General features: G+C 39.1%; 1 protein-coding gene across 6 annotated transcripts in view; it reads left to right on the top strand.

Moving 5' to 3' along the window:
• Positions 1-19,450, top strand: part of cald1a (caldesmon 1a) — a 71,774-nt gene extending 52,324 nt beyond the window's left edge. For 3 of the 6 annotated variants that reach the window (XM_028043436.1, XM_028043441.1, XM_028043438.1), the window contains 14 exons: positions 129-537; positions 725-766; positions 916-948; positions 1,057-1,167; positions 1,699-1,802; positions 4,844-5,111; positions 6,971-7,108; positions 10,607-10,650; positions 10,767-10,842; positions 10,991-11,128; positions 11,877-11,972; positions 13,215-13,283; positions 14,606-14,642; positions 17,248-19,450. In XM_028043436.1, coding sequence (XP_027899237.1) covers positions 129-537; positions 725-766; positions 916-948; positions 1,057-1,167; positions 1,699-1,802; positions 4,844-5,111; positions 6,971-7,108; positions 10,607-10,650; positions 10,767-10,842; positions 10,991-11,128; positions 11,877-11,972; positions 13,215-13,283; positions 14,606-14,642; positions 17,248-17,261 — 1,579 coding nt within the window. In that variant the 3' untranslated portion in view covers positions 17,262-19,450. The remainder of the gene's footprint in view (positions 1-128; positions 538-724; positions 767-915; positions 949-1,056; positions 1,168-1,698; positions 1,803-4,843; positions 5,112-6,970; positions 7,109-10,606; positions 10,651-10,766; positions 10,843-10,990; positions 11,129-11,876; positions 11,973-13,214; positions 13,284-14,605; positions 14,643-17,247) is intronic. The other 3 variants (XM_028043437.1, XM_028043439.1, XM_028043440.1) reach the window with 3 other exon arrangements.
• The last annotated feature ends 1,471 nt before the right edge of the window (positions 19,451-20,921 follow it).

Below are 20,921 nucleotides of genomic sequence, written 5' to 3'. Positions count from 1 at the left end.
CACAGTGAAATAAATACAACAAAAACAATTACAAAAACTGTAAAGTGTCCTATAAACACTGGCGCCTTCTCTGACCCAACGCAAAGATCCCCGCAGTGAAATGGTTTGTCCTCTTGCTCTCCCCGTAGCGTGACAGAGTCCGTCTCAGTGAGCAGCCCCTACGGCGGCGGCGGGGACGACGAGGAGCAGGCCTTGCAGGAGCGCATGGCCAAGCGCGAGGAGAGGCGGCAAAGGCGCATGAAGGAGGCGTTGGAGAGGCAGAAGCAGCTGGAACCCGCCGGCGACGGCGTCGGCCTGGAGAAGAACAGCACAGAGGAGGAACGGCCCTCCTGGCGCAGCCGCCGTTACCGTGACACCGTGGAGGACGAGGAGAAGACTGAGAGCAGCAGCTCGAGGCGGGAGGAAAAAGAGCAGGAGGAACCTAGAGAGGAGGAAGAGGAGCCTGCTCCTGAGGGAGAGGAGGATGAAGAGGAGGAGGAGGAGGAAAAAGTTGAAGTTGTGGAAACCAAACCAAGAAGGTCTAATCTGAGAGAACAGGTCAGTCATGTTCATCTCTCTTCTGTCACTGTAGTTTTCAGGCATTAACACCAACTTTTTAACATTACAACATATTTTATTGTGATTTTATGTGATAGTTGTGCATAATTGTGAAACAGAAGGACTTTTTTTTAAACTCTGCTGAAGAAAAGGTTGATTTTATTGACTAACTGGGCAAATCTTGTAGACAACTGGTGGCATTGGATCTATTTCGAGGTGCCAGATTAAGGTTTGTCAGGTTTTATTTTTAAATCATGAGCATCTATCATATAAAATCCCAATAAAACACATTGAAATTTGTGGAAAATGCAGAAGATTTCAGGGGTTAAATTACTTTCTGCTGACAAATACCTGCAAACACGATGCTTGTCTCTGCAGGCATCAGCAGAGGAGACTGTAATGCAACACAAGGTATGCCAGCCAAGTCCCTTGGAGATTTCTTTTTTTTTTTCTTAGCACAAATCCTTGAGCGAATCCCAGATCTGTGCTTCAAAGAACTGCTGTAATCCCTTTTCTTAGGATCACATTGAAGACGAAACCCATTCGGTAGTCAGTGAGAGTTCAAGTCAGGCCAAGTCGGCAAACTCCGAGGCTGAGGAGGATTCAGTAGCATCAGGGGAGGCTGAAGAGGTACCTGAGGATGATTATGTAGATATCCCAACAGAGAGCAAGAGTTTATTACTAAATGACATTGAAGAGGACTTTGAGGTATCTGAGATACAGCAATCAGAGGATAATGTGGTATAATACATGCGGTAAGAACTCCAGTATAGGTGTGCTGCACCGCTTCAAACGAAAGATCTTCCTGGGTAACTTCAGCGTCATAATCAGACTTCTTAAGGAGTTCAGTAAAGAGCAAAAAAGAAAAAGAAAAAAATGTGGTGTGTTTAACTGAGCGGGACGCTGAAATTACCCGAGCACCTCGTGTCTGTGGCGTGGTCCGCACCGTAACCGAGGCAACTCTGTTACGTTCCACTGAGTGGTGGTCACTGTGTTCCTTCTGCAACTCTTCCACTTCGACAACTCGTCACGTTTCAGTCACGTTTTATTTGGATTTTGCTCACAATCGACCACGCCCCTTCCTTCTGCGTCTCCAGCCATTTTTTTTAACCTCACGCCCTCACTGTCGCTGTTGTTGTTTGTGTGTGTGTGTGGCGGCAGGTGAACGAGAGGGAAGAGTCTGAGGAGGATCAGAGGAAGCATAACGGAGGACTGCATGACGAGGCGGCTCTCAAACAGCACAGGAAACCCGAGAGGACCCTCAGGTACGCACCTGCTGCATCACTGTCTGCTTCTCATGCCAAGACTACACTTGTCTTAAATATTTCTGAACTTTTCTCCAAGTTAAAACTGGGTTAATTAGCCATTTTGGGACGTTTGTTAAGACTTCCCAATGTATAAAATATGTTTCTTTATGAAACTTATCTTCCAGTGTCAGTTCATTACTTCATTATTAACCAATTTATCATTTTAGTTTATAACATCCATCCACCCATCATCTGTTTATCTGTCCATATATCCATCTATCTCAGTGTGCCCCCCACCAAAGAAATTGTAGATTACTTTGCACTGAATATTATTTTATTACTCATATTACTATCACTATTGTTGATGTTTTGATTTTTACTCTTGTTTTTGTATTTATCATCAAAAGTAATTTTCCAGAGAACAAAAAAGCCATGTGAATAGAAATAATTTTTACAAGCGTCTACAAAAAATGCAGTGGACATTCATAAAATCGGCAGACCTAACAGGAACCAATCACAGTGGAAAAAAATATTCCTGTTCTGTGCAATTTTCTGATGTTAGTTGCTAAATCTTGCACAAAATGACCAGATAAAAGATGTACAGCGATGCCAGTTTAAACTTTGATCTATTTGCAAAACGACAGTGCTCTGCAACATTAAAACATGGCTAGAACTGCAACTATATTAATCATAACTCTTCTTCTCTTCAGTGTTTCTGTGAGTTTCTGGTGGAGCAGCTCTGTGCTGCATTCAGGAGAATGGGACATCCATTTTTATCATCCATAAAATTTCACCCACATGGCATAACTGTGCAACAGAGCTTTCAGTGGAAAAACAAAAGTTCCAGATCATTTTAATGCCATACAAATATGAGACAGGAACATGGATTATATCTTTTGTTTGTTTATTCTTACCGTATAGTCCTCTGTATTAATTATTGCTCAAAAGGTCTTGCCATACCAGCTTATTCCTCTGTATTTATTCTCGCATTTTGTTCTTCATTCATTTCCATTCAGTTTTCTTTGATTAGTATTATCCTCTCTTGGTTTATTGTTATGTCCTCTTTAGTTTCTTTCTTTTAAGTTTTATTTTATTGTTTTTATTGACGCTCACCACCAGTAATCTTCACTCATCATGCTATTCACCTGCTGCGCCGCCTAATCATCATGCGTTTCACATCATGCGTTGATTCGCCACTCCTATTGATTTTTCACTATTCAGCGGCGGATTCTCTGTTTTTATGATTCGCATCTAGTTTGTTGGACCCGGTTCTGAGTTTTGCAACGTGTGCATCTTTTTTTTTTTTTTTTGTTTAGTTTTTTTTCCCCATACGGTGCGGAGCGGTCGGGAAGCGTATCGATGGAAAAAAGCAGACTGACGTAAGCTTTTTAAAACAACGGAAAAAATATTCTGATTGAAATTCAAAACTGCTGTGGTACTACCATTTCACATCGGATCACTTACATCACCAATGTTAACTGTATAAAATGACTGCTGTCTATCGTGGAAGGATTTTTTAAATTATTATTTAAATGGGTTAATTTTTCAGAGGGATACAGAGTGAGGGTATCGTAATTTTAGTAATCATATCTTTATAAGAGTGATATTCCGTTGTCCTTCCATGGAAGCGGGCATCATCCCAACGGACAATAAAACACTTTTTTAATATAAGTTGCTGCTTTGACATGATCACAGCACTGCCAAAACATATGTACAAAAATCCTCAATAAAACATAAAATATTTGAAAATCAGACACCAAACAAGTGAATCACAGCAACATCACCAGTTGCTAACACTGAACTGATGCGGTGAAGCTACAAGTAGCAGGACCGCGGAGCTGCGCCAGGAAGCTACAAACACTGAAGAGAAGAAGAGCTGCCATCGATACAGTTGGAGCCAAGCATGTTTTAACGTTACACAATACAAGTTTAACAAGTTGTAGCTCCCCCCTTTTGTAAATATTTCCTCCAGCGCCCCCTGGTGGGCGTCCTCTGAATGCCCCCGTTGAGAAACGCTAATTTATCTGGTCGTCTCTGCATCCATTTCTCCGTCTGGCCATCCAACTATATTTCCATCCATCAGTTCATTCATCCATTCAGACATGGTTTTTTTTACATCCAACCATCTGTTGAGCTGATCCTCATTGACTATCTGCCTAAATACATTATTTGCACATAAATGTCTCAGAAGTGTGGCCTTTTAGTAATAAAACAGGGGTATTAGTATTCAGAATAAAGTCATATTACAAGAATAGTGAGAGAAAAGTTGTACTCAAAGTCATAATATCATGATAATAAAGTAGTAGTATTCTGAAATTAAAATTGTACAACATTAAGTTGAAATAATACTAGAATGAAGTTACATTACAATAGTAAAATTGTAATAATACAAGAAAAAACATTGTAACGTAAGAAAAGTTGGAAGACAAAAGGTCATATTACAAGAATAGATGTAATAATAAAAGGAAAGTCATATTGAAATGAAATGAGTCTTATTACCAGAGTAAAGTCACAATATTACCAGAATGAGGTCATAAGATTAGTAGAATGAAATAGTAATTTTATAACTTCCACACCAAAAATAACAAAAACTTAAAATTTAAATGTTGAGCATCTTATGAAGTGATACTTTAGTAAAGATGTGTTTAATCTTTAAACACATCAGCATCAAATTATTATCAGCAGCAGGACTTAAAACAATTGTATGTTTCGAAGAAAGAATCACGGACTTGATGAGCAAGTTACAAATCTTTGCTTCTTTCCTGTAATTTTGCGACTTTATTCTGCTAGCATGACTTTATTCTCATAATTTAAAAAACAATCTAGTTCTCCATTGTATATTAGTCAACACTTTGTTTCAATTCCAGCTACAGGTCTTTTGGGACAACAACTTGATCGGCTTTGCGACTCTAGCCAGAAACTTTTCGCAAGCCCCAGCTTGTACTGTGTGTATTTTTATGTTCTCAGAGAGCAAATCCCTCAGTGTCTGTGTTTAAATATTAAGCTCAGATCAAATGTCAAGCGGGTAACCCTAGTCGGTGTTTTCGTGTCCGACTCAGCCGCGGCAGCGTCCGTTCCCCAGAGGTGTCCGCCGGCGACGAGCAGGACGACGACGCCCGCCTGGAGGCAGAGCGCAAGCTGGAGGAACTGAAGCGCCGGCGCGATGACGCAGAGAGCGAGGAGTTCGAGAGGATGAGGCAGAAGCAGCAGGAGGCCGAAGCCGAGCTGGAGGAGTTGAAGAGGAAGCGGGAGGAGAGGAAGAAGGTGTTGGAGGAGGAGGAGAGGCAGCGGAAGCAGGAGGAGGCAGAACGGAAAGCCAGAGAGGAGGTAATAACTTCACCGACGGCGCTTTCACCGTTTTCTTTTTCAACGATGCCAGACTCTAGATCAACGCTTCACATTGAAGTCCTCGCCCTATTTGTAACTCCTTACCCGCTGTCTGTCGCTCTTTCCTCTTCCCTTCACAAACAGCTTCACCCCGATGTCTTTCTAAGAATCTTCCTTTGTGTCGTCGTGTTCGCCTAAACGGAGGTGTCATCGCTTTTCCTTCAACCCGAGGGCCCCCTCTGTCTCGCTTTCACCTGGGCCGGGTCGTCTTTGTTGATCTTGGCACCGAACGTGGCGGCCCGTCTCCCGCCATCAGCCCCCGCTCTCTTCCTCTTGTGTGATGTTAATGAGGCCTTTTGGTTGGTAATTAAAAGATGGCCCAGAGATACAGAGAGACTAATTAACCAAGACAAGGAAGCTGGAGAGGGTTGACACTCTGCCAAGCACCAGCCATTGTCTGAATTTACTACAAACGCCTCGTACGCTAATTGGTTTTCGTAGCAGTTTGTTGGGTTGTTGTCCAAAATGGGCCGTTGTTTGACGGAGGGGACAAATTGTAAATAAGAATATCTTCTGAGGGGTTTAGCAGGTCCGTAATCTGCTGCAGTTGATGAACTAAATCGGTTTGATTCGTCTTTAATTGGTTCTGCTGGCCCTGATTGTCTGACACATTGTTTCGTTTTTCAAGAATATACGGTTCTGTGAAAATGCATTTCCAGCTTACTTTTGTTTTTGCTTTTTCATCACACAACAAAATTTATCCGAAATAAATCCAAAATCATTTTTATAAGCGTTTACTTTGGTGAAGATGTATTCAAACCAACCTGGCCCTATGAGAAAACGTAAACCTGTTGTTTGAGCCTACTTTCCTTATTTGTTTTTTCTTTTGCTTGAATGGCCTGCCCAGGGTAATACCAAAGCATCTCAATCAGATTTTCATCTAGACTTTGACTAGACCATTCTAGAATCTCATTTTGTTGCTCTTTTAAATTTGAGTCATTCAGATTCAGACTTGGTAGCAGTCACAAACTCATGACATTCTCCTTAAGGATTTTATTCTATAGAGCAGAATGCTTGGTTCCATTAATTACATTAAAAACCCCACATCATGACGCAATTGGTGTTTTGTGGTATATATGAAGGGATTCTCACCTTTTTGAAACTTCCTCTTCTGTCTCGTCAGTTCTCGGAATGATTTCCCAGAAGTCTTTGGGGTAGGCGCTTTAATCAGTGTTGCTTTGACCTTGGAACGCTCCCACTGAGGCTATTTTTGCCCAATTTCTTGTTGTTGCTCACTGACTCTTAGACTTTCTTGAGGTCTTCAGTTGTTTTGGGTTCCTTTGCGACCTCCTGGGTGAGAATTTGATTGGCTCAGTGAGAACGTTTGGTAGCTCGGCCACTTGTGGGACAGTTAAACACCGCTCCGTGTTTTCTCCATTTGTAGATAATGGCTCTTACTGTGGTTCCCTGAAGTCACAAAGCCTTAGAAATGGCCTGGTATCATTTCCCAGACTGATAGATGTTTATGACTTTGTTTCTGAAGCATTCTTATATTTCTTTAGATTGTGGCTAATGAAAATAATATGTAAATTTGGGATTGGTCTTGAAAGTTTATTTCCCTAAATAAATTAAATAATCACTTACAACAGACAAAGACAAAAAAAAGTGCAGAAACAGAAGAAATCTGTAAGGTTGTTGTTGTTTTTTTCACAACACTGGAACCTCTCCTTTCCTACAAGTCTTATTTATGAAGAGTTTTAGTGGATTGCAGGTTCAACAGTGTCCAGCAGCTTCAGCAATAACAAAACGAATGTAAAAGTAAAGCCCCGATCAAGCCTGCCTCTGTCTGTCTGCCGCAGGAGGAGAAGAGGAAGATGAAAGAGGAGATTGAAAGAAGACGGGCTGAGGCTGCGGAGAAGAGGCAGAAGGTGGACGACATCGTGGACGGGGAGGGGAAACCGTTCAAGTGCGTCAGTCCTCGAGGCTCTTCTCTCAAGGTAAGCTCACCTTCTCAAGCTGTCACTTCAAGCTCACATTAATTATTCTTTTTAAATCAGCTCCATTCCTTCAAACCTCTCATTCCATGATGGTGAATTCAGGAGTAAATGTCCTCCAACCACCAAACCGATCTGGTTAAAGTAAAGACAACTCTCGGGGGGAGAGCAGAAATTTATCTTTAAATCTAAAACTTTGTTGCTTTTTTTTTTTGGCTTCTAAATCTGTCTCCATTAGGAACGGGCCGGTACAAGATTCTCACGGTATGTTGTTAACCTGCAGGGAAAATACCATCATATCACAGTCTAATCGAGTGTGAGCATGGCCTAATTACCCTGCATTCAGACTACAGGCTCATTCCTTTATGAATAATGATGACACATGTTACTAAGAAGCCAAGCAAGGCGAAAAACATGAAGATTTTGAAATGCTGGAATTATAAATTTGTCCTGGGATCTTTTATTCAGTTGTTGGTGTCATATTAAAGTAGAATTAGGATTTCTGGTCGGATATAAAATAGTTTTTCTTGTTGCAGCAGGTCGAAACGAAGTGTTGGGAAACATTTTATAACAAAATTCACAACAAATACTTACTCTGAGTACAATTTGTTTTGTAATATCTTTAAACTTTTTTTTTTTTTTACATGCCAAAGATCCTAAACCGTTGTTGAAACGGCGCTCCTGGTGGCCAAAAGTGAGAAGTTTTAATTTTTAATCCTTGGACACTGGTTGTACTTTTCAGGCAGGCTAGCAAAGCTAATAGCCTGACACAGCCTCTGATACAAAGGTACAGCTTTAAAACTCACGCTAAACCTTTTTGGTTACAGTCACTGCTCTGGATAGACATATAGTGAACAGGAAGTTATTGGTCGATTTTCACAGGTAAATTAGCATTGCATCTTTTGCCTAAAATCTCACTCATTTGGCAGTACTTCAAAGCTTCTACTCATTATCCAAAATGTTAAAAGATTAAGACTTCACTGCACCTCTCGTCTTCTTTAGGTCTTATTTATGAAGAGTTATCCACTAAGATCAAGCATTACGCACAAATGAAGAGAGGTCCAGTGAGTCTTTAAAAGTCTGCAGATACATTATCCTGTTAAGGACAAATAAACTCGTATAAAAAAGATCACCAGTCTGTGTCCTGCACTTCCTTTCTTCTTCATAAAACTGTCACAGATAAAGAAGGTTTAAATAACTTAAATGTGAATAAATGACTCCAGTGTTGCCAGAAGTCAACTCCCACATGCTGAAAATCGAGGGGGATTTTCAGCACGTGGAGAAAATCCAATTAGGGACATTTAGCAGTAATATGGTGCTGGCCCAGAGAGACCCCCAGACAAAATGAGGGCTCTGATGGTGAGCTCTGATAACACCGGAGTCCTGAATGTTTCCGGGTTTGTAAATAAATTTCAATTCTCCACCTTTCAGACACAGCCTTACTTTGTCATCATGTTCACTGTAGGTACTGTTGTGCATGTGTGTAGGGGGTTGTTTTTATGCATGTGTGTTTGCATGTCATACAAGATTGCTAATGAAGGAACTTAAGGTTGTGATTTTGTTGAAATGTGTGCATTTTTACACAACTGCACTTAGAAATGATGGCTTCCAGCAGTTTAAATATCTATACGGTTAATATTAAAATTTGGTTAGTGTTAGTATTGGACATCACAGAAATGTGAATAGAGCGAGACATTGTCACTGTTCTAACCATCATAATGGCTAATAAAAAGTTTATTGCAACTTTCACTACAAGGCTACTCAGCAGCCCCAAACATTCCCACTCAGGAATCTGACTTCAGTGTAACAGTTTTCAAAAAAATAATTCTCTTCTTAAATATAATGTTAATGCTGTTGTGTACCACAGAAACAGTCGTTTTAACTGAAACGCTAAACAAATTTATTTTTGTTTAATGACAGGCAAAAAAATATCTTTTGAAAAAGGAAAAAAAAAACAGAGTACAGTTGTTGGTGCCTTAAAAAAAATTGAGACATAAATTTGATCACATACCAGCAGTGTCCTTTACTTTTAAGATTATGAATGGTAAACAGATCCACAAGATGCAGCTTCCTTCAGTGGCAAATCTGCTATCTAGGTAGCTGGCTAGCTAGCTAACAAAAGCAGACTATTTACTCTAGCTAGCTAGTCAGCTACCTAGCTAGCTGAAAAGAGAAACTTAACAATATGTCTCACTCTAAGAGAAGCAGAGGAGGAGCTTGTGTGAGAATTTCAACAACAACAAACAAACAGTTCAGTTATGACATGGTTGCTAATATTTGCGTTAAGGAGCTAGCCAGGTAAGAAATAACTGGAGAGTTAGCAGTGTGGCTAAAACACCTACAGTAATGTGTAAAGATTGACTAACACAGCTTTATACTTTTTTATGGCCTTTGTGATGTCTTGTTTTCTCTTCTGGGTGTACCAGTCCTATAAATGGAGGTATTGTATTAAAAAGAATTGAATCAATTTCATGTAGCTGTGGTTGTACCATGTAAAATTGCACACGCTGGGATATATTGGCTTTTTTTTGTTTTGTTTTGTATTCCATCCAGAAATTGAGCAATTTCCTGCTCAATTTATGTGCTGAGTGAATTTCATGCCTCAGTGAGACCTGTCAAAAGCCTATTTCAGATTTCAAAAAATACAAGCATGCAATTGAGAATATACACTTTTTCCCCCGTTTTTTTGTTTTGTCTTTTTTTTCCCTGTACACGATTCTCTTTTTTTGTTGTTGACAACAGCAATTTTTATGCATCCTGTTACATTAAAAGCATAGATAATTATGCCTCACTGCTTGGAAAAAGCTCACAGTGCAACCCACATCTCCAAGTGCTCGCATTTCCGTTATCAGCCGTCAACCAGCATAACCCTGGTTTGTATTGTAGATAAATCAGAGATGGACAGCAGGCCAAATGAAGGACAGGCTGCAGGGATGTGCAGGAAAGTGATTAGGGTTAACAGGATTACTTTAACTGCGTTCGGGTGGATGCAGCTCTTTAAAAAAATACGCGTCTGAGAATGGGGAATTTCCTGTCGGGAGACTATTTTTGGAACGTCAGCATTCGGTAGCAGCCGAGCAAAAGGTCTGTTTTCACAGAGATGGGGGGGAAAGAAAAAGAAGGGGAAAACGAGAGCTTTTTCTGAGCGTTTTGTCTTTTTTCCATCTACAGAACGATGTGACTGAGGAATGCGGCCCCCTCTTTAAGTCTTCATGTTGTGTATATCATAAACAATCCTCTGAGATTCCCACAGTTCTACAGCAGGGAAAGGAAAGAGCCTGCTCTGTTTGTCTTGTGTTTTGTGCATGCGTGTGCTTGTTTGGAGAGCAACTTTTGCACACAGAGGGAACAATGAGGGACTTTTGTGATGAGTTCAATCACGTTTTGGGTTTTAGATTGGTCCTCAATGTTTACGTGAGAAAAATCCACACTTAGTAGAGAATAATGCCCAAATTAGGTACAAAAGCAATATTTCTAACTGGTTTGGATTTTGTTTTCCAGATTGGAGAAAGAGCAGAATTCCTGAACAAATCAGCACAGAAAAGGTAGAACTTCTTCATCTAAAAATTGCCTTTTGGTTATCTTTGTTTGATATTAAAATTAGCTTGATGTGAAATGTTTAGGTGTGACATATTAATGTGAAGGTATATTGTCTCTGCAGCTCTGTGAAGGCGTCTCATTCTCCTGTGGTGTCCAAGATAGACAACCGGCTGGAGCAGTACACCTCAGCTGCTCAGGTCAGTTGTTTAAGGCTATTTATTCATTTATTTACAGGGACAAAATGGCACCGGGTGGGTACGAAATCTTGTCTTTTTAATAAAACATGGTTCAGCCACAGCTACAGCTGTCATCCCTGTTTAACCCGGTCGCTATTCATCTTCGCAGCGAGAGAACAAGGAGTCCAAATCCCCTCGCTCCACTGTGTTGGATCTTCCCATGGTCACTGACGTACGAAACATTAAGAGCATGTGGGAGAAAGGCAATGTGTTCAGCTCACCTGGAAGTGCTGGAAGCACTTTTAAGGTAAAAGAAAGAAAACTACAAAAAAAATGTATGTATTTGGTAAGCTGCACAACTGTGATATCCATTTGTTACCAATGAACGTTTTAATTTTGTCCGACAAAGTAGGTGCAAAATTATTCTTGAGTTTCCATGTATCAACACTTTATAGAACCAGGTTTTGATGCAGTTACAGCTAAAATAAATTTATGGGATATTACTCTATCAGCTATGTAAATCCCTTTTACCCTAAAGTAACCATTTTTTTATATGAAACAAGGAATTCTGGGAAAATTAAAGGAAAATGTTTCCGACCTCTTAGTCAAAACCCAACTTTAGAGACTTAATTTTATCTTTAATTAATTTATTTATTTGTGTATGATTCCTCAAACTCAATTAGATTGAATGGAGTCCATCTGTAAGCGTCACATTTCAAGTATTATTTCAATAAATCTGCTTTCCTGTTCTTGAAGTACAGTATGTCCAAAGCATAATGCTGCCACCACCATATTTCACTGTAGAGATGGTGTGTTCAGGGTGTTGTGCAGTGTTTTTTAGTTTTCTACCAAACTTTGCATTTTGCTTGATGACTAAGAGCTATAACTGGACAAATTACTTATTGGGTGATTGTAAAAGGCAGGAACATTTCACTTCCCCATCTGTCAAACTTGCATTAGTAACATGATAAAACGCCAAGTCGAAGGAGTGTGAATACCGCTGAATGACTAGTGAGTGCTGCAAATTTGGCTGACCTTTGACCTTGCTCAAACAGGAAGCAGCTGTTATAAAGACGGGCGTGGCAGGCCGCATCAACGACTGGCTGAATAAAACCCTAGAGAGCGGCAAGACGTCAGGAGGGAAGCCAACAGTAGGTCACTGCCAGGAAATATCCTGCATCTCCAGCCCAGCTCAGTGGTTTATAAACCGCATAATTTACACAAGTATGTTAAGAGAGAAATGTTCTAATCAGCTACCTGCTGTGGGTTATGATAACCCACATATTCGTTCAAGAGGGACTCCTCTAGTTTCTCGGCATCGGTTACATTATATAACAAAAGATTTTAATCGGAACGATTTTTTTTTTTTTCTTCTTTTGGTCGATCCCTTTTTCTTTTTTTTATCTTGTTTTGCAAGAGAGCTTTCATCTTGCAACATCTAATCCCTTTCAATAAAAAAGTATCTGACTCTCCCCTCTTCCCTGCAGAACAGACTTTGTTGCAGGGAGCAGAACCGGGTCGTCTTGTCATCTAGTTGGCGCCACCTGGTGGCCACAGATATAGTTGTAATTTCAACATACAGATGGAAATTGTCGACAGCAGTCGGGTGCACGCTGTCATGCAGTTTTAAAAGTTTATGATGATTCAGTGGAGAATTCAATTTTCATTATACGGTTTGTTGTTAAACACGCTGGGAAAAATTAAATGACCCCTTCCATATTTTTTTTCCTTCTGCTTTTTTGTCCCACTAAAATGTAGCAGATAAAAAAAATTGGTTTTAAAAGGATGATTTTATGTATTGAGAGTAAAAGATGTGAAAAACAAGTTGATCATATATAAAAAGAAATTACCCCTTTCATTAAATTCAGAGTCATCTGTGATTACCTCAAGGTTGATTAATCATCCATCCAATCCAAAAACCGTCAGTGTGGCTGAAATAAACAGTTCTGCAAAATAAATAGTGGGCGAAATTTAATAAACCGTGATGTAAAAGACTCATTGGCTATTTTCTTTGTTGGTTATTAGAATTTGCTTAATGGTCTGAAAATGTACGTGCTTACCACACTGCAAAAACACATAATCTTACCAGGTATTTTCTTTTGTCTAGTTTCTCGTGCAAATATCTTAGTGCACTTAAATATCTTAGTCTAAAACCGAGAACAGAGTTCGAACCTCACAGCAGATTCAAGTAAGATGTGTTGGGTTTGGAATGAGGTTTCCGTTTTTCCACTTCCTCTGAACAAACAAACACTCCTCCAGTTTTCCCTTCCTCCTCGCTCTCCCAGCTATCTGTGCCCTGTTGCTTCAGTCTAAATCAAACAGATCTACAGTTGCTGAGTGCCACAGATAAATCGCTCTGTCTCTGCCTTTTGTTCTCCGATTCACTCCGACAGGACCTGAAACCCGTTGATGTCACCAACAAGAGGAGTCTATGGGAAAACAAAGGCGCCACTCCGACAAAGGTAGCTCCTATTGATCTCCGCTCACTCTGTGTCTTCTTCTAACATGAGCCGGGTGATTAGAGGACCAGATCGGAAAAGGGAAGGGGATGGTGGTGGTGGTGGTGGGGGGGGGGGGGGGGGGGGTTGGAAGAAAAATAAGGCTAACAGAGCATTACAACATCCAGATGAAGTCTTAACTATGCCATGAAGTGGTTTGTGGTCTTGGAAAGCTTTCCAGGCTTGTCCTCGGTGTCCAGTTGTTGCTACTCAAGAGAATGTTTCGCTAAAGAGGAGGCGGAGGAGGAAGGAGCTGGAATCTCACGTTATTTTGACCCCGCCGTAGCAGGAATGGAAGTAACAATCACTCGTGTTTGTTTTTGTTTTAAAGAACTCTCACAGCTAGTTGACCTCGGCATTCAATCTGGAATAAGCCTGGAGAGGTAAAGGAGTAATTAATCTGCGTTTCCTCAACACGCCTGTCCTAGAATGACCCCACGCTCTGCTGTCATGCTGTTTTGCTCTCTTGTCACGGACACAGCTGCATTCTGTTCTGCATTGTTTGGACACTAGTGCTTATTATACTTGTAGTAACAATAAGGAGCCCATGAGTTTCAGGTATTTATTACGGGCGTGATTGGAATTTAGAGCAATAAACAAGAGTCGGGCTCATTGGAAAAGACAAAAGCATAAATCAAGCCCAAGTCCGGTCATCTTAACACCCGTAACGAAGCAGATTTCTGCAGGTCCAGATCGCCTCTATGACTGGGTGACTGGTGTCCAAACGCAGGATGTTTCCACTTTTCATGGGTGGCTTTGTCACGTCACACTGCTCCAGCTTCTGTTGGCCACAAATCACAGACAGCTCTACGCTCAGCTTCACTGAATGTTTTGTTGAGAAAGTTGGTGAATTTTTAAATTTTTATTTGCACCCTTACAGACTTCCTTCTACGACGATCTGAAACGTACAGAAAAAAATCTGTAAGACTGCAAATACTGTCACAGCATTTTGTATAAAACTTTTGTACTGCAGAAAGAAAAGTGTGTGTCTCAAGGATATTCTGCAAAGTGTCTCGGTCAGTTTTTCATACTTGGGCAACAGCAGACCCATCTGCTGTAATGAGTTCTGTGGTCTGGTGGTCCTATGCCGTGGTCTGGGTTGTGGGGAAACAGGGTAGTGGTTAGCGAGCTCATCGCTAACCACTTACATCACATACAATGTGATGTAAGGAAAAATGATTCGACAGGAGAGGTGGATGTATTTTTGTAGTTAGGGTTAGGTATGTTTTATTAAATTTCCATGTCTTTGCTGTTTTATAACCGTAATTTTGTTGTGATTTTTCCAGATGGCAGGCAGAGGAGAGACCAAATCAGTCGCCAACGGTGAGTCTTAGGTAGACGATATAAGTGTCAGCTTGTTATTGCAAGCCTAAAGCGTTTTTGAACAAAACAATTAGTAGTTTCTTTAAAAGATTTTTAGTTTTTGTAAGAGCTTTTAGCAAGAATTTTATCGTTTTTATGGCTGTTTTGGAAATTGACGTCCAGTTATCTTGTTAAAGTAGCTATCATTAGCATTACAGCATGGCTAGCTAAAAAAATGTGTAGTGCAGATTAATGTGAGTTTGAAATGACGTCTTCTTGACATATAAGCAGTATAAGCATCTAAATAAGCTAAAGAAAATAAGTGTAAAGTCTTTGTCGATAAAATGAGATGCTAGCAAAACGTTGTTAGCTGTAGCATTTTTGTACAGGAGGAAAGATAAAAATGATACAGCTGAAATTGATCTGCTGTTACAGAAAGTTAAAAAAGTAGCTTATATTAGTTCCTAAATATAAGTGAAAATATGTATTTATATTGATATAACAACCATTTAGCAAAAAAGTATTTATGGGAGGGTCTGAAAGAGATTTTCTGGAAGTTAACACCCAAAATAAAAGACGTTTATCCACATGTAACCTTAAAATTAAGAGTTAAATTTAGTGCAGTTTTATCTCTATTACCTAAAATTTCGTGCCTCACAAAGGACTAATACATTTTAATCCTTAGACCTGACCAATCTGGTCAGAGAGCACCAGATTTGTGAAGAGCATTTGCAGAGTGGGCAAGCTGTCACTTTACCCTCTCCAACCAAAGAGGGTTGCAAAGTGCATTGACATTTTTTAAAAGTACCACCTTTTCCCAGTTTTTTTACCCTCGAATGTTCACGTGAAGATTAGACACGTGACCTTTTTGCGACACGTGTTAAATTGTCGACAGAGCTCTGGTTTACACAGCACCGTGTCCTTAAACCGAAAACTGGCCACACCACTGCCCTCCCTGCTGTCTTTTTCCAGGGTGCCATTTGTTTGACTCCACAGCCTTTTAGGATGCCACCTAAACATTGCTTGCTATTTTAAAATCGGATTGCAGCCCCTCTTCCCCCCCTCACTTTCCTCTCCTTCACTCCACCACCACCTCCGCTCCCCTCCGGCAGTCAGGCAGGCGAGAACTTTGGCCTTGATGGATTCTGTACATGTCGATGTAATGCGCCGCTTGTTCATTGCACGGGGGACAACACACATGCATGCTCCCCTCCTTCCTCCTGCTTCTATAAACACACTCAGCAGCCATTGTGACGCCACTCAAACCTTTTAGCTTTTTCACACACGCACGGCTCCACTTTTGCTGCTCTAGACCCGATGAGTGTTAGAAGCGGAGCTCCTGCCAGGCCGGTTTTGTCACATTAATGGCTGGTATGTTGCAGATTAGTGCAACCATTTCAGGCCGACTTAGAGGATGACAGAGGATTTGTACAGATTTCAGATTTCTCACCCAGAGCTGGCTGCAGGACCTTGGTGGACGTTTGACGCTGCAAAACACGCACACGTTGGCAGCATATGTGGAAAAATAAGCTTTACTTGAAATGGTTTCATTTTGAAAATATTGCTAGCTCGTCGCGGTTAGCATTGCTCATCTAATAATATCTAATGATAATCTTTTAACATTTTCACATTTCATTATGTTACATCCACAAACATCTGTGTATTTTGTAGAGCCTTTAAAACGATTAAAACAAAGTAGCACATATTTTGGAAAAAATTAAAGTGTCTTTGTATTCACCCTCACTCAAAACTACTTCTATTGTGTCTCTGCCATATTAGCATATCTAGATACTATTCAAAATAACTAAAGAGTAGACATGTTCAATGCAAAGGATTGTTTTTAAAGACTTGGAATATGTTCTCATCGGAATTTAGGTCCAGACTTTGACTGGGCCACTCTAACAAGTGAAAATGCATTGATCTATACCAGAGGTCAGCAACCTTTTCAATTCAGAGACACTTTTACCCTCGCTAACTATGAGAAACATTTGTCTAAAAAGACAGAGTCTGTAAATGTATACCAAATTAGATGTTTTTGATTTTGAAAGCTAGTGCAGTTAGACTACATTTTACTTCTGTTTTCAGATTTTAGGGGGGAAAAACAACTAACTTGTGTAAAGGAAAGCATGATGCTGCCATCACCATCCCCGTGCATTGTGTTCAGGTTGATGTGCAGTTTTTGCATAATTTTTCTCATGCAATCACTGTGACAAGTGTATATTCTCAAAATTGTATGGCTAAAATCTGTTCCAAATATATCAAAATAAAAATCAAAGCACATTAAAAAGAGGAATGCTTGCTCTGGATATAAATCCACGCCACATTTTTCAGATTTTACTTAGCAAAAAAAATTTAAAAATACATATATTATTGTCTTTCAATTTCAAAGTTATGGGTTAAGCTGTCTAAATCGCAACAAAATACGCTGACGTTTGACCAAATGACTCCTTTTTTCAAGCCACTGCTTGCGTAATGCTGCCCTCTGAATGGCACATTGACTGCATGTAACTACGTGACTCCAGCTCCTCGCTGTGCTCTTTATTTACTTTGACCCCGCGTGTCTGACGATCGGCCATTAACCCACACCTGTCTGCCACTGATGGACTTGTATCGTGTCTTTCACCAGGTATGGGACACTAATGTCTTAAAGGAGCCACTAAAGCTGGGGACCACGACAATCCAAGATTCTACCTTTTGAACAATTTTTTCCTAAGAACCAAATAACGACCAGATCCCTACGAGGAACGACACCACACTGTAATGAAACACCTCCTGCATTTTTGCCAAGTTTAGTACTTTTTGCACAATGGGTTAGGTTCTGAAAATAACAGAGGAGGAGAAAAAGAAAAAAAAAAACGCTGTGAAATTTGGACATTTTTAGACCCGAATGAGTTCCCAATCAGCATTTTAGATTTTTAGATTCCTCCACTTTTTAAGTTCCCCCGTTCCAAATAGACGAGTGAAACCAGATCTCTCCCTCTTACAGATTACTTTCCAACTCTCCTTAATCTTTTTTTTTTCTTTTTTAATTTATATTTAAAGAGACGGCTTCACACATCGCTATTTTATACTCAGCAGCCACCTGTTCAGGATAGAAATGTAAGCACTTCTAGATTTTAGCAGATTTCACTTGTATTAATTATGTCTTAATAATAGCAGAGGAAAGGTCTGAGTAATATAAGTTAGCACATGTGACGTTTTGAGTATCATTGTATCATGTATAACATCTCTATGCTCATAGAAGGTATTTTTTGCTTCTTTTTTTTATTTTCGATGGAAAACTTCACCAACAGACGGTTAATTGTGAAGGTGAAAGGAGTGCTGAATATTCAGAAGGCCATTATGACTTATTATTATCCTTTATGTCATTTTAATTTAAGTTTTAATGTGGTTTATCGTATCTGGCTGTTGTTGTTTAGTTTTTTTTTAAAAGCTTTTGAGATCAGTTTATACAGCACTGGGAAAAGTGTTTGCCTCCTTACTGATTTCTCCTGTTTTTTATTATTATTGTTGTTGTCCCACTTAAATTCCTCACATCAAACACAAATTTAATATCAGACAAAGATAACTTAAATAAAGGTACAAAATGAATTTTCCAGTGATTTTATTTTTTTATTTATTTTTTAATTTGGGGGTAAATAACTTTATTCAAACCCAATTGTCCCTGTGCAAAAATGTTCCCATTTTTATTTCCTTAATTTACAGTGATTAATCCAATTTTTTTTTTAATTCTGTTTATACTGTCTGAAGTCTAGAATCAGGAAATCGCCTAAAAAGAACCTGTTTGACAACATGAAGTAGGCTTAAAGATGTCAAAATAAAGCTTAAAAAACTGATGAAAAGAAATTCAGGACCAATTGTGTTTGAATACTCATTACCAGTTACTACAGTGTGTCTGTTAGCTGGTTGGTGTGGAAAGCTTTTTCCCCTTAACACATGAAATTATCTTTTGAAAACTATTTTTAAAAATGTACTCAGGTTATCGTTGATATTAAAACATTTAAGTGCGACAAAGAGAGTAAAAAAATGGAGTAAGTCTCTAAGGGGGGAAATCCATCACCTCAGTGCTGTGAAAAAAATAAAAAATAAAACAAAAAAATCTTCTTACATTCCTGTTTGAAATGCTCGTGGTGCCTTCGCTGCTTTGAAGCTGTGCTGTGTATGGAAAATGTGCAAAGAAGACCAAGTTTTGTATTCTGTCTTTTACAGTAATCTCTTCCACTCCTCTTCTGCTCGAGCAATGTAACGAGTTAGCAGTTTAAGGATATTTACCACTATGTAGAACCTCTCGCCTTACGATTGCAACGAGAACGTTTCCGGCGCAATAGAAGATGAAAGAATCGCAACAAAGATTCTGTGATTATTTTTTTGATTTTTCTCTCCGAACATGTTGTTATGTAGCTCATATCGTCAGCGTGGCACAAGCTTTGATTAGTACATGAACGGTTTGTCAGGGCATTAAATCGATTAATGTTACTGCTCAACAGTCTGACAATCACATTCCTTTGGCTCCTCCAAAAAGCAGGGAGCTTGACCAAAATATTTTATAAAGAGTGAATTAATGTGACATTTATTTTTTTTTAATACAGTGGTTTTATTGTGCTGTATTTTTTTTTTTTTTTTACAATCTTGTGTCCTTTTTTGATGTTTTTTATGCTTTTCTTTTTCAGTTTTTAACCAGGCACTTGTTTGTGTAGCGCCAAGCCTATGCAACACACACACATCTGTACTTGTATCTTATTCTGTATCTCGGTGTCATGAACGTGGATGGATGTTTGTAACATTGTACTGCAACTCAACTGCAACAATAAAGACATCGAGGTATTCCAGTTGAAGTCTCTTTTCATGCCTTACATTCTCCCATATGTCTTCCACATTATGTATTCAAGCTTCTCTTTTGTTCATAGCGGCAATTTTTTCCCCTTTGATTTACCTGTAAGCTGTTTTTACAGTGTGTTTACCAAGATTGTGAAATATTCTGTGGATGAAATGGATTGTAAAGCCAGGATTCCTTCACTGTCAGGAAAAGTCTGGAATTTTCTTTGTTTTTTCCAGGTATTGACAATTAGTATACAACATTTTCCATCTCAGGACTTGATGAACCTGAAGTGGTTCAGGTTCATCAAGTCCTTGCTGTCTTCTAACATCTTTTTTTGTCTTATCATTCTAACATTTCTTAAATTTTCTTCTCCCCTTCTTTAATTCTTTCCTTGTGCCATTTATTCCATTTATCCATACCTAGTTTGTTTTTGTTGTATCTTTTCTTGTCTTGTCCTTGACATTTTTCAAGTTTTTATGTTCAGTTCCTTTCTTCCTGTCTTTCTCTTCCTTGAGTTTTCTTTCCTTTATTTCCTCCCTTCCTTTAGTCCCATTTTCTGTCTTTTGTTTTTTGATTGTGCCTTCCTTCTTCCGTTGTGACCTACTTCCTTTTTTCCCATCCAGCCACTCATGTAAAACCTCCATTTCTTTTCCTAATTCCTTCCATCCTTTCTTCTTTGTTTCCTTTTCTTCTTTGTGCTCTATACGCTCTACATTGTTTCCTTTATTTATGTCTAACGTCCCTTCCATCCAGTTTCTGTCATGGAGGGATATCTTCCTTTAAGCGAATTTTAAGGCACCATTTTATCGTTTTCGCAAAGTCATCCTAAAATTACCACAGAACAGTCAATATTTAGGTGTCATCACCTAATGTCTCAATATCCATGATAAAATAAGGTATTTAAAATGATTGCTAAGTTCTAAATATGACAACGCTTATTATAATTTGAAAAGTAATTTTAAACTATACAATCTGAACAAATTTTGAAATGTTTGATGTGCATTATGGAATCATTTTATTTACCAAAATGATATTCTAGCCATTGTAGCTACTTAGCTTGCTTTATAGTTAGCTAGCTAGTTAGCTGGCTTACTCACTAGCTAGCTAGCTAACTTACTCATCATAGATGAAGATAAATTTATTATTTTATTTATTCACTGATTGCATCATGAACTTCATTTTACACTATTAAAGCAAGATTAATGTAAGTGGAATTTTTAATTGTCGTATTCTGCTAGCTTGGTGGTGTTAAACTGAAGTCCTTTGCTAGCTAGCCTAGATTTTTCGTGTTTTCACATGGTGTCAGAATGTTTGTCATTTATTGTTTGAAAAAAATGCGAGACTTTTTTTTTTACTTTTTAGTTAAATATATTAAATTCTATAATTGTATAGCACACAATCACAAGATCTCAGTTAAGGCAAGTTCCAAAGATCCTCTGTCCAATCTGTCTAAATTATCTATATTATCTGTCTTATTTTGC

This window comes from Xiphophorus couchianus, chromosome 17, assembly GCF_001444195.1.
Source record: "Xiphophorus couchianus chromosome 17, X_couchianus-1.0, whole genome shotgun sequence".
Lineage (NCBI taxonomy): Eukaryota > Metazoa > Chordata > Actinopteri > Cyprinodontiformes > Poeciliidae > Xiphophorus > Xiphophorus couchianus.
The sequence above is the reverse complement of the archived record's forward strand: the minus strand, read 5'-3'. Positions and strand labels throughout refer to the sequence as shown.